At 31.9% G+C, this 15,596-nt stretch overlaps 1 protein-coding gene across 1 annotated transcript in view; it reads right to left on the minus strand.

Moving 5' to 3' along the window:
• LOC135956881 (GATA zinc finger domain-containing protein 14) overlaps window positions 1-15,375 on the minus strand; it is a 28,970-nt gene extending 13,595 nt beyond the window's left edge. Inside the window, exons 1-4 of the mRNA XM_065507482.1 lie at window positions 15,073-15,375; window positions 6,360-6,493; window positions 4,976-6,269; window positions 1,425-1,784 (exon numbers count right to left, since the gene is read on the minus strand). Coding sequence (XP_065363554.1) covers window positions 1,425-1,784; window positions 4,976-6,269; window positions 6,360-6,493; window positions 15,073-15,360 — 2,076 coding nt within the window. The 5' untranslated portion in view covers window positions 15,361-15,375. The remainder of the gene's footprint in view (window positions 1-1,424; window positions 1,785-4,975; window positions 6,270-6,359; window positions 6,494-15,072) is intronic.
• Between the last annotated feature and the right edge of the window lie 221 nt (window positions 15,376-15,596).

The following is a 15,596-nucleotide window of genomic DNA, read 5'->3' on the forward strand; positions in this document are numbered from 1 at the left end:
AATAAAAACAGTTCCCAAATTTGGCAGATGCTGCGCATGGGCAAGCATTGCCATACAATAATGAACTTGCGACATTGCCAAAACAAAATCTATTGCGTTTATGAACACTATGCATCGCAGTGTTGCTTTGCAAAATGCGTTTATGAAGTCAGCCATACTCAACAAAAACTTCATGTACATGAAACAGAGTACCCTTTTCCATTCCTCTTTCCCCTTTCATCGACAAATGTCGACTCAAATGTTTTGCAGCAAATGTTTCACAATATGGATGGGGACTAATGGATCTATTTTTCATTCCAAGTAATGATTCGGTGCAAAAATTATTTTCTTTTATACCGAATCATTTGCTTTTCAGACATGCAAAATCATCTTTCAATGTCTCTCTGTTTCAATTCGTATGGTACCCAATTTCCCTATTTTTGGTTGAATTCTGCTGCTCGCTAACGTTTTGAAATTGCTGCTTGAGTAGCTATCAATGATTTTGAAGCTTTTGTTGTTCATGGAGTAATGATGCCTCCAATTCTTGGTCTTCAAACTTTTTTGGCTGGCCTGGGCGACCTTTGTCTTTCGTGCCAAAATCACAACTTCTAAACCGTACAAACCATCTTTCGCACGTTGAAACCGATGGAACACATTCATCATAAGCTTCAGTGAGCAATCGGTAAAATAAAGCAAAATTTCCAGCATATGAGTGAGAATAAATAACAGATATGTACCCTTGACATATAAGTTATTAAAAACTAAAACCTCGTTCAAAAGATACGCCATCTATTGTAAATTCCGCATTTTTTAATCATACGCCCAATATTATTCATTTAAAACATAACAGTCTTTTTAAATTTAAAAAATGATTATCTTAATTGATATCTCAATTGGGCACTTTTTTATGAGCTTTTAAATCCGCAAAAAAAATTATTTAAATTTACTGCTATGTATAGTTATAGCAGTAAATTTACATATTTTTTTCCGTTTAGAAATATCTGAATTATTTTTACTTTTGTGAAAAATCCCCCTGGACAGATATTTAAATTTGAAAGGACTTTCTATACAAAACCTTTTTTTTGCACTGAAAAAATGCATTAATGCATATTTAAGAAATTAATGCATCTTAATAAAATCTCCCGCACTATACAAGTAGATCAATGAAATCTGATGCCGGTAATAAGCAGTAAATAGTGCGTGTTAAATTGAATTGAGCTTAAACAAACAAGTCATTACCACAAATACAATTGTTTTTTATGGGAATGGTAGCACGTGTTACTAATAAAATTATCCTAAAACATATTAAATAACAGTTATTTCAAAGTAATTACGTTACTTAGAACTATAAAATTCCCAATCTATATTCTTAACCTTAACTTTAACTAACAACATCCATTTCCGAAACATTTACTCGCTTACAACTAGAATTATTTCCTACTTACCCTAATTTCCATAGATTCACCGCCGCCAGCACCGCCGCATTCTTTGAAACCATTTTTGAACATGCGTTTATGGGCCTGTTTGAATTCATTCATTAAAGCGCTGTGTTGATCACCCACGACATTGAGAGTGTTATTGCTGTTGTTGTTATTATTATTACAAATGTTGTTGTTATTTGTTGCTGCATTTTTATGATGATCATTGCCATTCAATGTATTTGTAGTTGTTATTGTTTGGCTTGTATTTGTTAAAGAGTGATGATTGTGATGATGATTGTTATTATTCTCACGTTTCGCTTCGTATTGTAGTGGTTTCATTTCATTATGTGGAGCATGTTCTTTAAAGTCGGGAGGTTGACGTCTCTATAAAGAAAACAAAAAACAAAACAAATCAAACACCATTTTGTTAATAAAACATGAAATAATGTTATACGATATTCTTTATAATTCAATTGGCCTAATTTTGATTTTAATCAGGGTTGTTTTCATGATTTTTTTTTATTTAATATTCAGCATAAAATAATATTTATAATGCTAAAAGCATAGAGAATAGACATACAGTCAAATACCTAACTCAGTTGTCAGAAACCTAAGTGGTGAGAATGTATTAGTAGAAAAAACTATGCGAAAACAAAAACAACACTTGTACATGTGATTATTTTGAGTAAATTTTTTGTTTGAGTTTTTTTCTAGTTTCCTCTCTATGTTTCTCTATGGCTAAAAGTATGAATTTGTTTTAAACAAATATTTTAGCTTATATTTTTAAATTCTTGAGCTTCTTTTAAGATATTGCTATGAATTTTTAAATTAAGGATGTATTTGGAAAAATTTGCTGAATTAATAGTTTAAGCATAATTTTAAAATCAGTTTGGTTATATAATTGTTATATTTTTATTGAATTTTTTTCTTGATTGCAAATTTTTTTTTAATATTTTAAGCAGATTGCTATGAATAAATAGCAATTGCTTTATAGATTTCAAGCATTTTAACTAAAAACCTTGAAATAAATTTAGTAATATGTTTAGTTATGCAGAACTAAACCCTGGTTAACCATAGTATAGGCTTAACATTTTGATAGGTTTGAAGGCTTAATAATTTACAACCATAGAGAAAAATAGATAGAGCGGAAATTAGAAAAAAACTCAAACAAAAAATTACTCAATATAATCACATGTACCATAGAGAATAGACATAGAGCGGAAACTCTCCTGTCAAAGACCTAACTTAGTTGTCATAAACATAAGTGGTGAGAATGTATTAGTAGAAAAAACTATGTGAAAACAAAAACAACACTCGTATGTGTTTGAGTAATTTTGAATAACATTTTCACCACTTAGGTTTTTGACAACTGAGTTAGGTTTTTGACAGCAGAGTTTCCGCTCTATGTATATTTCTCTAAGTTCTCAACACTTAGGTTTTTGACAACTGAGTTAGGTCTTTGGCAGGAGAGTTTCCGATCTATGTTTACACCATAGAGAAATACACAGAGAGTGGAAACTAGAAAAATTCAAACAAAAAATTACTCAAAAAAAAAAACACACCAACGAGTATTTTTTTGTTTTTGCATATTTTCTTAACTAATACATTCTCACCACTAAGATTTTTTACAACTAAGTTAGGTCTATGACAGGAGAGTTTCCGAACTATTACGTGTTGGACGATATATTAAAAAAAGCTCTATCTGAGATAGGGGTAACTCCTGAAATATTTGTTCACTTGCTATTCTCTGCAAATAAATCAGACAATATTGAGTAGACATGGAGAAATCTTGGTCTCTGTATCAATACTGTCAACGATGAGAAAAATAATCCAAGCGACAGATTATGCTAGCTGGGAAATCAGAATACACTCTAGTCAAGAAGACTATTTTGCAGCGAAAGGATATTTCGTCGACAAAACAGTTAATCTGTATAAATCTTGTAAATTCTGGTCCATAATATTTAAGCAGACCAGCTAAAGCCAGTTTGGCGAAAAAAGGTGCCATGATGCTTGACGAAGACATAAACTTCCTATGCGGGATTCCGTTATCTAATTGCAAGCTACAAATTAGTAACATTTACTATGAGCTCCGACCTGTACGATAACCAGAATGATATGTCCCCGACTAAACCGAGGGCGGCAACATATCTTCTAGGCTTGACACGCTCACAATTTAGTAATGTAGTGGCGGTGATAACCGGACACTGCATATTTAACAAATCATGCAATGAGACTTGGTCTGCCCCTTAACGACTTCTGTAGAAGTTGTCAAAATGAAGATGAGGATGATACCAGTTTTCATCTTCTTTGTCATTGTGCGGCATTAGGAGATCTACGCTCAAGGTTTTTGGGACATCGTTTCAGACATGAAGTTAGAGTGCATCAATGCCTTTATCAGGAATAGCAATTGGCTTATCAAACCAGACACGGAAATCTCCATTAACTGGTGTTTAATATGCTCCTCTCTTCTTCTAATCTCCTTCCCCTTCACTTTTTCAACTTCTTAATTCCATCTGACTGTCCTCTTGTTATCTTACTGTTCTTTTGTCATTTCTATCTATCCTGTTGTATCTTTATTTTCAGGTAACACAAAGGGACCTACTACTTGGACTCAACTGAGCTACTCTCTTTTCTGTCTCCACCATGCTGCTGCCTGTTAACCTAACCTTCTCAAATAGATGTCTTAAAAAATCTCCACGGAGAGACTGTTAATTGACTGGTGTTTAGTATTCTCCTCTCTTCTTCTGACCTCCTTCCTCTTCACTTCTTCTACTTCTTGTCAACTGACTGTTCTCTTGTCATTTCTATCTGTCCCTCTTTTATCTTTATTTTCGGATAACACAAATGGATATATTGCTTGTACTCAAGTGAGCTGCCCTCTTTCCCGTCTCCACCATGCGGCTGCCTTTTAACCGGTCCGGATAAAGTTGGATGCTTGTGTCATCTCAAACGAACAAGCTGAGATCCCAGTTCATATTGAGATCAAAAGATGGATGGGCCAAATCTTTAGAAAGAACAGAACACAGATATTGTGTGATGGTTCTATATTCTAACATAAGCGTAATATTGTACCTAAAACATCGAATGAATCTGCCATCTCCTTTGTCATTAAATTACTTATTTTTAAGGCTGACTACTGTTACCCCTAAAATACCTCTACAGTCCCTTCCTTTAAACAGTTTGTAATCGGTAGCCAACCTTGTTTCTTTTCATATAAGAATTTATTGCTATTGGGCTCCCAGTGCTATTTTTCCTGAGTGTACTTCCGGAAGATCTAATTGTCATGAAGTTGACAGTTTTTTATAGTATGACTTGGTTAATTTTGAAATTGAGATCAATAGTCAAGTTATCTCTTTCATCACATCTCTTTATTAAATCTTTCTCAAAACGTTAAAACCCGAAAGGTTTTTAAAGAGTCAAGATGCTCTACAATTAAAGGAAGAATTCACCGATTTTTATAATTATTGAAGAAGCTTATGTTCTTTAAAATTCTCACTAACTATTGGATGAAAACTTTATAATAAACAACGTAATGAGAATAGAAACCTAAGTATTTATAAATTGCTACAACTTACCGCTTTTCTCTTCTTAAGTTCCTCCGTAATGGCACTAGACAGACTACATCCATCGTTATAACTACTGCTAATCGATTTCTCACTTTCCATATTCAAATTAACATTTGAGTATGTTGAGCTATCGACTGCCGCTGAGCCCGCTTTATTCAATTTGGCCAATTGAAGGTTGGCATATTGATAACGTTGCATGGTGGCAGCCACACCACCAATTTTTATATCGCCATCATCATGACCCAAACACTTGGTATAGGTGTTGGATGATGAAGCTGCTGTGGCCGCTGGAACAGACGTTGAAGTTGAGGTCATTAAGGCATCACTTGGAAAATTGAATTGATGATGTGAGTGTTGTGCATGATTTAACATGTTCATGGGTGGTGGTGGTGGCAAAACATTTGGTGTTTTGGGTGTTTGATTAAATTTCGTTAGAGTTCCTTCCATGGCTGCGGTTTCTTCTCTGTTTTCTTTGTGTGTTGTGGTCAAGGTTTTTCGAATAGTGCCAGTGCTAGAGGAAAGTGGTGTGTTATTGTCCACAAATGTATTGTTAATGGAAGTAGCACCATTTTCTGATAATTTAATAATGGTTTTATTAATTTCCTTTTTAACGTTTGCCTGTATTGTAGGAGGGCATGGTGTGGTGATTGCACAGGAAGTTTGTCGTATTGGTAGATTTGTGGCGGCACATAAATTCGAGTTGGCACTTCTTTCGGTTATGGTTTTTGAACGACATTTCCTTTCATTGGCATATAAAGGTTGATTCCAATTTGCCGAAGCCTGTTGTGTTGAGCTTGAGCTTTCTTCCCGCACAGCAGTTAAACGTTTAGATTTCACGTCAGCCCAGCAGGGACTTTGATCGCCGGTCACTGAACTGGCCGAACTATTGTAACCACTGGATTCTCCCGGAAATAGATCACAACCAGCTCCCGTATGTACTGTCATATCCAGTTTATTTGAACTCTTCATAACTGCCACCGCTTCACTGAATAGTACATCTGAAAAATCGATGCTATTTACCGTCAAAATTTGATCTCCTGGTCTTAGACCAGCTTCACGAGCTACACTTTTCTCCTTAGTAAATTGCACAAATATGCCGGGCTTCCATTCGGGACCCTTGCAAATACCCAAACCCAATTTGGTGCGCGGAGCCACATTAAGCACCACATTTATAACACGTTCACCATGATTACGGCTGTGAGTACGTTCCGTACGCTCTGAGGATTGATAAGAACATTCAGAGGTGGTGGAACTAATACTAGGTGCCTTAACCACATTCCAGGTAAGACAGTCGTTATCTTTGCTAGAATTTTGGAATAAAAATTTTATATAAATTAATTACTTACACTTAAGTACAACTAAGTTATACTTTTAAAGCATTAATAATACTCACTCTTTAACTGGCAACATGCCAACACTGCGTACTTTTAGTGTTAAACGTTCTTGATGGCTGACAAGTTGCACGAATTCTTTGTGTATGGCATCATCTATTCTGAATCCATTAATACGCAGTATTTGATCACCAATCTGTAAGTAGACATAACCACATAAATTTCAAAAAAGAAACACTTTAAAATAATAAATATTGTTTGTTTGTTTTTATTTATAAGTAATGGCGTATGAACACTCGTCATTTGGGTCATTTGAAGTATGATGTCGTCTACCTCAACATAGTTATGGCAAGAGTGAGAATGTGTTTAAGCTGTACGTCACGTAAATGTGTTCGATGTTGCTGTATAGAATTTATTTATGTCTCTCTTTACATTACGCACTTTCTGTAAATGGTACGTGAAACACCTTCCCTGAATAGTTTGAATTTTAGCTTAAATATCGGACATCTGGTCAGTGAAAGTAAAAATGCAGTGTCTTCAGTGTTTGACTGTTCTAATTTAAAAGACTTTCTGTTTGTTTTTTATTTATTTTCCCTATTGGCATGCGTCTTTATAGTTTAATAGAAAATTTTCTAGATTTTGGTGACAATACTGAGGTGCTAATTACATTAATTTAGTTTACAAATATTAAAACAATTTCTTAAGATACCATTAAGCGATCAAACATGTGCAACAATTTCCATTTAAAATTAGCTTACTTAGGTTCATGTTCGAAAGAATTAATCCTAAATTAAATCTTCAAAATTTAATTAAATTTTATCTCTTAAACATTTCTTTAATTCTTAAGTACTTTAAACATACTGAACTCCTTCCTTTGATAATTCATTCTTTATTGAAACATTCATTCTTAGTTGAAAATAAAGTTTTTTATATTATACGAGTTAAAATTAATTTATACCAAATACCGATATTTATATGAATAATCTAAAATCCCTCATATATCGTTAAGAAGTCCTAAAGGAAGAAGGACAATAAACTGTGATCATTCCTATTTCCCACCAAATATCGATTTTTATATGATAAATTTAAAATCACTCATATATCGTTAATAAGAGGTCCTAGAGGAAAAACGACAATAATCTGTGATCACTTTTATTTCCCACTAAATATCGCTTTTTATATGAAAAATCTAAAATCACTGATATATCGTTAATAAGAGGTCCTAGAGGAAAAACGACAATAATCTGTGATCACTTTTATTTCCCACTAAATATCGATCTTTATATGAAAATCTAAAATCACTCATATATCGTTAATAATAGGTCCTAGAGGAAAAACGACAATAATCTGTGATCACTTTTATTTCCCACCAAATATCGATTTTTATATTTAAAATCTAAAATCACTCATATATCGTTAATAAGAGGTCCTAGAGGAAAAACGACAATAATCTGTGATCACTCTTATTTCCCACTAAATATCGAATTTTATATGAAAAATCTAAAATCACTCATATATCGTTAATAAGAGGTCCTAGAGGAAAAACGACAATAATCTGTGATCACTCTTATTTCCTAAATACTAAATACCGATTATTATATGAAAAATCTAAAATCACTCATATATCGTTAATAAGAGGTCCTAGAGGAAAAACGACAATAATCTGTGATCACTCTTATTTCCCACTAAATATCGATTTTTATATGAAAAATCTAAAATCCCTCATATATCGTTAATAAGAGGTCCTAGAGGAAAAACGACAATAATCTGTGATCACTCTTATTTCCCACCAAATATCGAATTTTATATGAAAAATCTAAAATCACTCATATATCGTTAATAAGAGGTCCTAGAGGAAAAACGACAATAATCTGTGATCACTCTTATTTCCCACCAAATATCGAATTTTATATGAAAAATCTAAAATCCCTCATATATCGTTAATAAGAGGTCCTAGAGGAAAAACGACAATAATCTGTGATCACTCTTATTTCCCACCAAATATCGAATTTTATATGAAAAATCTAAAATCCCTCATATATCGTTAAAAAGAGGTCCTAGAAGAAAAACGACAATAATCTGTGATCACTCTTATTTCCCACCAAATATCGAATTTTATATGAAAAATCTAAAATCCCTCATATATCGTTAATAAGAGGTCCTAGAGGAAAAACGACAATAATCTGTGATCACTCTTATTTCCCACCAAATATCGAATTTTATATGAAAAATCTAAAATCACTCATATATCGTTAATAAGAGGTCCTAGAGGAAAAACGACAATAATCTGTGATCACTCTTATTTCCCACCAAATATCGAATTTTATATGAAAAATCTAAAATCACTCATATATCGTTAATAAGAGGTCCTAGAGGAAAAACGACAATAATCTGTGATCACTCTTATTTCCCACTAAATATCGAATTTTATATGAAAAATCTAAAATCCCTCATATATCGTTAATAAGAGGTCCTAGAGGAAAAACGACAATAATCTGTGATCACTCTTATTTCCCACCAAATATCGAATTTTATATGAAAAATCTAAAATCACTCATATATCGTTAATAAGAGGTCCTAGAGGAAAAACGACAATAATCTGTGATCACTCTTATTTCCCACCAAATATCGAATTTTATATGAAAAATCTAAAATCACTCATATATCGTTAATAAGAGATCCTAGAGGAAAAACGACAATAATCTGTGATCACTCTTATTTCCTAAATACTAAATACCGATTATTATATGAAAAATCTAAAATCCCTCATATATCGTTAATAAGAGGTCCTAGAGGAAAAACGACAATAATCTGTGATCACTCTTATTTCCCACCAAATATCGAATTTTATATGAAAAATCTAAAATCCCTCATATATCGTTAATAAGAGGTCCTAGAGGAAAAACGACAATAATCTGTGATCACTCTTATTTCCCACCAAATATCGAATTTTATATGAAAAATCTAAAATCCCTCATATATCGTTAATAAGAGGTCCTAGAGGAAAAACGACAATAATCTGTGATCACTCTTATTTCCCACCAAATATCGAATTTTATATGAAAAATCTAAAATCACTCATATATCGTTAATAAGAGGTCCTAGAGGAAAAACGACAATAATCTGTGATCACTCTTATTTCCCACTAAATATCGATTTTTATATGAAAAATCTAAAATCCCTCATATATCGTTAATAAGAGGTCCTAGAGGAAAAACGACAATAATCTGTGATCACTCTTATTTCCCACCAAATATCGAATTTTATATGAAAAATCTAAAATCACTCATATATCGTTAATAAGAGGTCCTAGAGGAAAAACGACAATAATCTGTGATCACTCTTATTTCCCACCAAATATCGAATTTTATATGAAAAATCTAAAATCCCTCATATATCGTTAATAAGAGGTCCTAGAGGAAAAACGACAATAATCTGTGATCACTCTTATTTCCCACCAAATATCGAATTTTATATGAAAAATCTAAAATCCCTCATATATCGTTAATAAGAGGTCCTAGAAGAAAAACGACAATAATCTGTGATCACTCTTATTTCCCACCAAATATCGAATTTTATATGAAAAATCTAAAATCCCTCATATATCGTTAATAAGAGGTCCTAGAGGAAAAACGACAATAATCTGTGATCACTCTTATTTCCCACCAAATATCGAATTTTATATGAAAAATCTAAAATCACTCATATATCGTTAATAAGAGGTCCTAGAGGAAAAACGACAATAATCTGTGATCACTCTTATTTCCCACCAAATATCGAATTTTATATGAAAAATCTAAAATCACTCATATATCGTTAATAAGAGGTCCTAGAGGAAAAACGACAATAATCTGTGATCACTCTTATTTCCCACCAAATATCGAATTTTATATGAAAAATCTAAAATCCCTCATATATCGTTAATAAGAGGTCCTAGAGGAAAAACGACAATAATCTGTGATCACTCTTAATTCCCACCAAATATCGAATTTTATATGAAAAATCTAAAATCACTCATATATCGTTAATAAGAGGTCCTAGAGGAAAAACGACAATAATCTGTGATCACTCTTATTTCCTAAATACTAAATACCGATTATTATATGAAAAATCTAAAATCACTCATATATCGTTAATAAGAGGTCCTAGAGGAAAAACGACAATCTGTGATCACTCTTATTTCCCACTAAATATCGATTTTTATATGAAAAATCTAAAATCACTCATATATCGTTAATAAGAGGTCCTAGAGGAAAAACGACAATCTGTGATCATTCTTATTTCCCACTAAATATCGATTTTTATATGAAAAATCTAAAATCACACTAGAGGAAAAACGACAATAATCTGTGATCACTCTTAATTCCCACCAAATATCGAATTTTATATGAAAAATCTAAAATCACTCATATATCGTTAATAAGAGGTCCTAGAGGAAAAACGACAATAATCTGTGATCACTCTTATTTCCTAAATACTAAATACCGATTATTATATGAAAAATCTAAAATCACTCATATATCGTTAATAAGAGGTCCTAGAGGAAAAACGACAATAATCTGTGATCACTCTTATTTCCCACCAAATATCGAATTTTATATGAAAAATCTAAAATCACTCATATATCGTTAATAAGAGGTCCTAGAGGAAAAACGACAATAATCTGTGATCACTCTTATTTCCCACCAAATATCGAATTTTATATGAAAAATCTAAAATCACTCATATATCGTTAATAAGAGGTCCTAGAGGAAAAACGTCAATAATCTGTGATCACTCTTATTTCCCACCAAATATCGAATTTTATATGAAAAATCTAAAATCACTCATATATCGTTAATAAGAGGTCCTAGAGGAAAAACGACAATAATCTGTGATCACTCTTATTTCCTAAATACTAAATACCGATTATTATATGAAAAATCTAAAATCCCTCATATATCGTTAATAAGAGGTCCTAGAGGAAAAACGACAATAATCTGTGATCACTCTTATTTCCCACTAAATATCGAATTTTATATGAAAAATCTAAAATCACTCATATATCGTTAATAAGAGGTCCTAGAGGAAAAACGACAATCTGTGATCATTCTTATTTCCCACTAAATATCGATTTTTATATGAAAAATCTAAAATCACTCATATATCGTTAATAAGAGGTCCTAGAGGAAAAACGACAATAATCTGTGATCACTCTTATTTCCCACCAAATATCGAATTTTATATGAAAAATCTAAAATCACTCATATATCGTTAATAAGAGGTCCTAGAGGAAAAACGACAATAATCTGTGATCACTCTTATTTCCCACCAAATATCGAATTTTATATGAAAAATCTAAAATCACTCATATATCGTTAATAAGAGGTCCTAGAGGAAAAACGACAATAATCTGTGATCACTCTTATTTCCCACCAAATATCGAATTTTATATGAAAAATCTAAAATCACTCATATATCGTTAATAAGAGGTCCTAGAGGAAAAACGTCAATAATCTGTGATCACTCTTATTTCCCACCAAATATCGAATTTTATATGAAAAATCTAAAATCACTCATATATCGTTAATAAGAGGTCCTAGAGGAAAAACGACAATAATCTGTGATCACTCTTATTTCCTAAATACTAAATACCGATTATTATATGAAAAATCTAAAATCCCTCATATATCGTTAATAAGAGGTCCTAGAGGAAAAACGACAATAATCTGTGATCACTCTTATTTCCCACCAAATATCGAATTGTATATGAAAAATCTAAAATCCCTCATATATCGTTAATAAGAGGTCCTAGAGGAAAAACGACAATAATCTGTGATCACTCTTATTTCCCACTAAATATCGAATTTTATATGATAAATCTAAAATCCCTCATATATCGTTAATAAGAGGTCCTAGAGGAAAAACGACAATAATCTGTGATCACTCTTATTTCCCACCAAATATCGAATTTTATATGAAAAATCTAAAATCACTCATATATCGTTAATAAGAGGTCCTAGAGGAAAAACGACAATAATCTGTGATCACTCTTATTTCCCACCAAATATCGAATTTTATATGAAAAATCTAAAATCACTCATATATCGTTAATAAGAGGTCCTAGAGGAAAAACGACAATAATCTGTGATCACTCTTATTTCCCACCAAATATCGAATTTTATATGAAAAATCTAAAATCACTCATATATCGTTAATAAGAGGTCCTAGAGGAAAAACGACAATAATCTGTGATCACTCTTATTTCCTAAATACTAAATACCGATTATTATATGAAAAATCTAAAATCACTCATATATCGTTAATAAGAGGTCCTAGAGGAAAAACGACAATAATCTGTGATCACTCTTATTTCCCACTAAATATCGATTTTTATATGAAAAATCTAAAATCACTCATATATCGTTAATAAGAGGTCCTAGAGGAAAAACGACAATCTGTGATCATTCTTATTTCCCACTAAATATCGATTTTTATATGAAAAATCTAAAATCACTCATATATCGTTAATAAGAGGTCCTAGAGGAAAAACGACAATAATCTGTGATCACTCTTATTTCCCACCAAATATCGAATTTTATATGAAAAATCTAAAATCACTCATATATCGTTAATAAGAGGTCCTAGAGGAAAAACGACAATAATCTGTGATCACTCTTATTTCCCACCAAATATCGAATTTTATATGAAAAATCTAAAATCACTCATATATCGTTAATAAGAGGTCCTAGAGGAAAAACGTCAATAATCTGTGATCACTCTTATTTCCCACCAAATATCGAATTTTATATGAAAAATCTAAAATCACTCATATATCGTTAATAAGAGGTCCTAGAGGAAAAACTACAATAATCTGTGATCACTCTTATTTCCCACCAAATATCGAATTTTATATGAAAAATCTAAAATCACTCATATATCGTTAATAAGAGGTCCTAGAGGAAAAACGACAATAATCTGTGATCACTCTTATTTCCCACCAAATATCGAATTTTATATGAAAAATCTAAAATCACTCATATATCGTTAATAAGAGGTCCTAGAGGAAAAACGACAATAATCTGTGATCACTCTTATTTCCTAAATACTAAATACCGATTATTATATGAAAAATCTAAAATCACTCATATATCGTTAATAAGAGGTCCTAGAGGAAAAACGACAATAATCTGTGATCACTCTTATTTCCCACTAAATATCGATTTTTATATGAAAAATCTAAAATCACTCATATATCGTTAATAAGAGGTCCTAGAGGAAAAACGACAATCTGTGATCATTCTTATTTCCCACTAAATATCGATTTTTATATGAAAAATCTAAAATCACTCATATATCGTTAATAAGAGGTCCTAGAGGAAAAACGACAATAATCTGTGATCACTCTTATTTCCCACCAAATATCGAATTTTATATGAAAAATCTAAAATCACTCATATATCGTTAATAAGAGGTCCTAGAGGAAAAACGTCAATAATCTGTGATCACTCTTATTTCCCACCAAATATCGAATTTTATATGAAAAATCTAAAATCACTCATATATCGTTAATAAGAGGTCCTAGAGGAAAAACTACAATAATCTGTGATCACTCTTATTTCCCACCAAATATCGAATTTTATATGAAAAATCTAAAATCACTCATATATCGTTAATAAGAGGTCCTAGAGGAAAAACGACAATAATCTGTGATCACTCTTATTTCCTAAATACTAAATACCGATTATTATATGAAAAATCTAAAATCCCTCATATATCGTTAATAAGAGGTCCTAGAGGAAAAACGACAATAATCTGTGATCACTCTTATTTCCCACTAAATATCGAATTTTATATGATAAATCTAAAATCCCTCATATATCGTTAATAAGAGGTCCTAGAGGAAAAACGACAATAATCTGTGATCACTCTTATTTCCCACCAAATATCGAATTTTATATGAAAAATCTAAAATCCCTCATATATCGTTAATAAGAGGTCCTAGAAGAAAAACGACAATAATCTGTGATCACTCTTATTTCCCACTAAATATCGATTTTTATATGAAAAATCTAAAATCACTCATATATCGTTAATAAGAGGTCCTAGAGGAAAAACGACAATAATCTGTGATCACTCTTATTTCCTAAATACTAAATACCGATTATTATATGAAAAATCTAAAATCCCTCATATATCGTTAATAAGAGGTCCTAGAGGAAAAACGACAATAATCTGTGATCACTCTTATTTCCCACCAAATATCGAATTGTATATGAAAAATCTAAAATCCCTCATATATCGTTAATAAGAGGTCCTAGAGGAAAAACGACAATAATCTGTGATCACTCTTATTTCCCACTAAATATCGAATTTTATATGATAAATCTAAAATCCCTCATATATCGTTAATAAGAGGTCCTAGAGGAAAAACGACAATAATCTGTGATCACTCTTATTTCCCACCAAATATCGATTTTTATATGAAAAATCTAAAATCACTCATATATCGTTAAGAGATATGTTGCCAGAAAGATGGGAAAAGGTCATAGCTAGCAATGACCTACACTTTGAATAAATTTTTATTGTATACATGTTTCAAAATTAAAGCTAACAATAGTTTTGAATTTTAATTTTCCAAATATTTCTATTGATTCAAGATTTCATTTGAAAACAATATTGTGCATTTTTAGCGCTTGCTACGGCATTTGGAGACGCTGAACGGCACGTTTTTATCAAGAGTAGTTGTCAGAACTGATCTAATAAATATGTATTTATATTTAATGTGATACTCACCCTCAAACCCTTTTGTTCCGCCTCACTATTACGATCCACACTGGATACAAAAAACCCCGCTCTAAATTCCTTGCCACCCCTTACGGAGAAACCATAGGATGGCACAGCGCCCGGTGTTACTAAAATGCGGCGACTGTGAGGTCTTAGCAAACGTATCAGACGTATGCGCGTAGATGCTGGTATGGCGCACCAAGAGGAGGCAGCGGTGGTAAGAGTCAACATGTCACTGGATGAACTAGTGGTTGAGCCCTGCATGCTGCTGCAATCGGTAAACAATGAGGTGGCCATATTGTAATTTTAGACAGTAATTTTAATGTTGTTATTTATTTTTTTGTTTGTTTTGGTTTTTGTTGAATTCACAATTGAAAAGCCATTAGCTGCAAAGAAAAAAATATATTGAATAAATTTCATAATTTTTAGTTTTTTTGCGAAAATTATTTGTTAATTCCGCGAATTTGTTCAAATTTAAATTTGTTGTTGTTATTGTATGCATTTTTGATAAAGGTTCGTGTTTTAAAGTCTTT

The sequence above is a fragment of the Calliphora vicina genome, chromosome 4, assembly GCF_958450345.1.
Source record: "Calliphora vicina chromosome 4, idCalVici1.1, whole genome shotgun sequence".
Taxonomy (NCBI): domain Eukaryota; kingdom Metazoa; phylum Arthropoda; class Insecta; order Diptera; family Calliphoridae; genus Calliphora; species Calliphora vicina.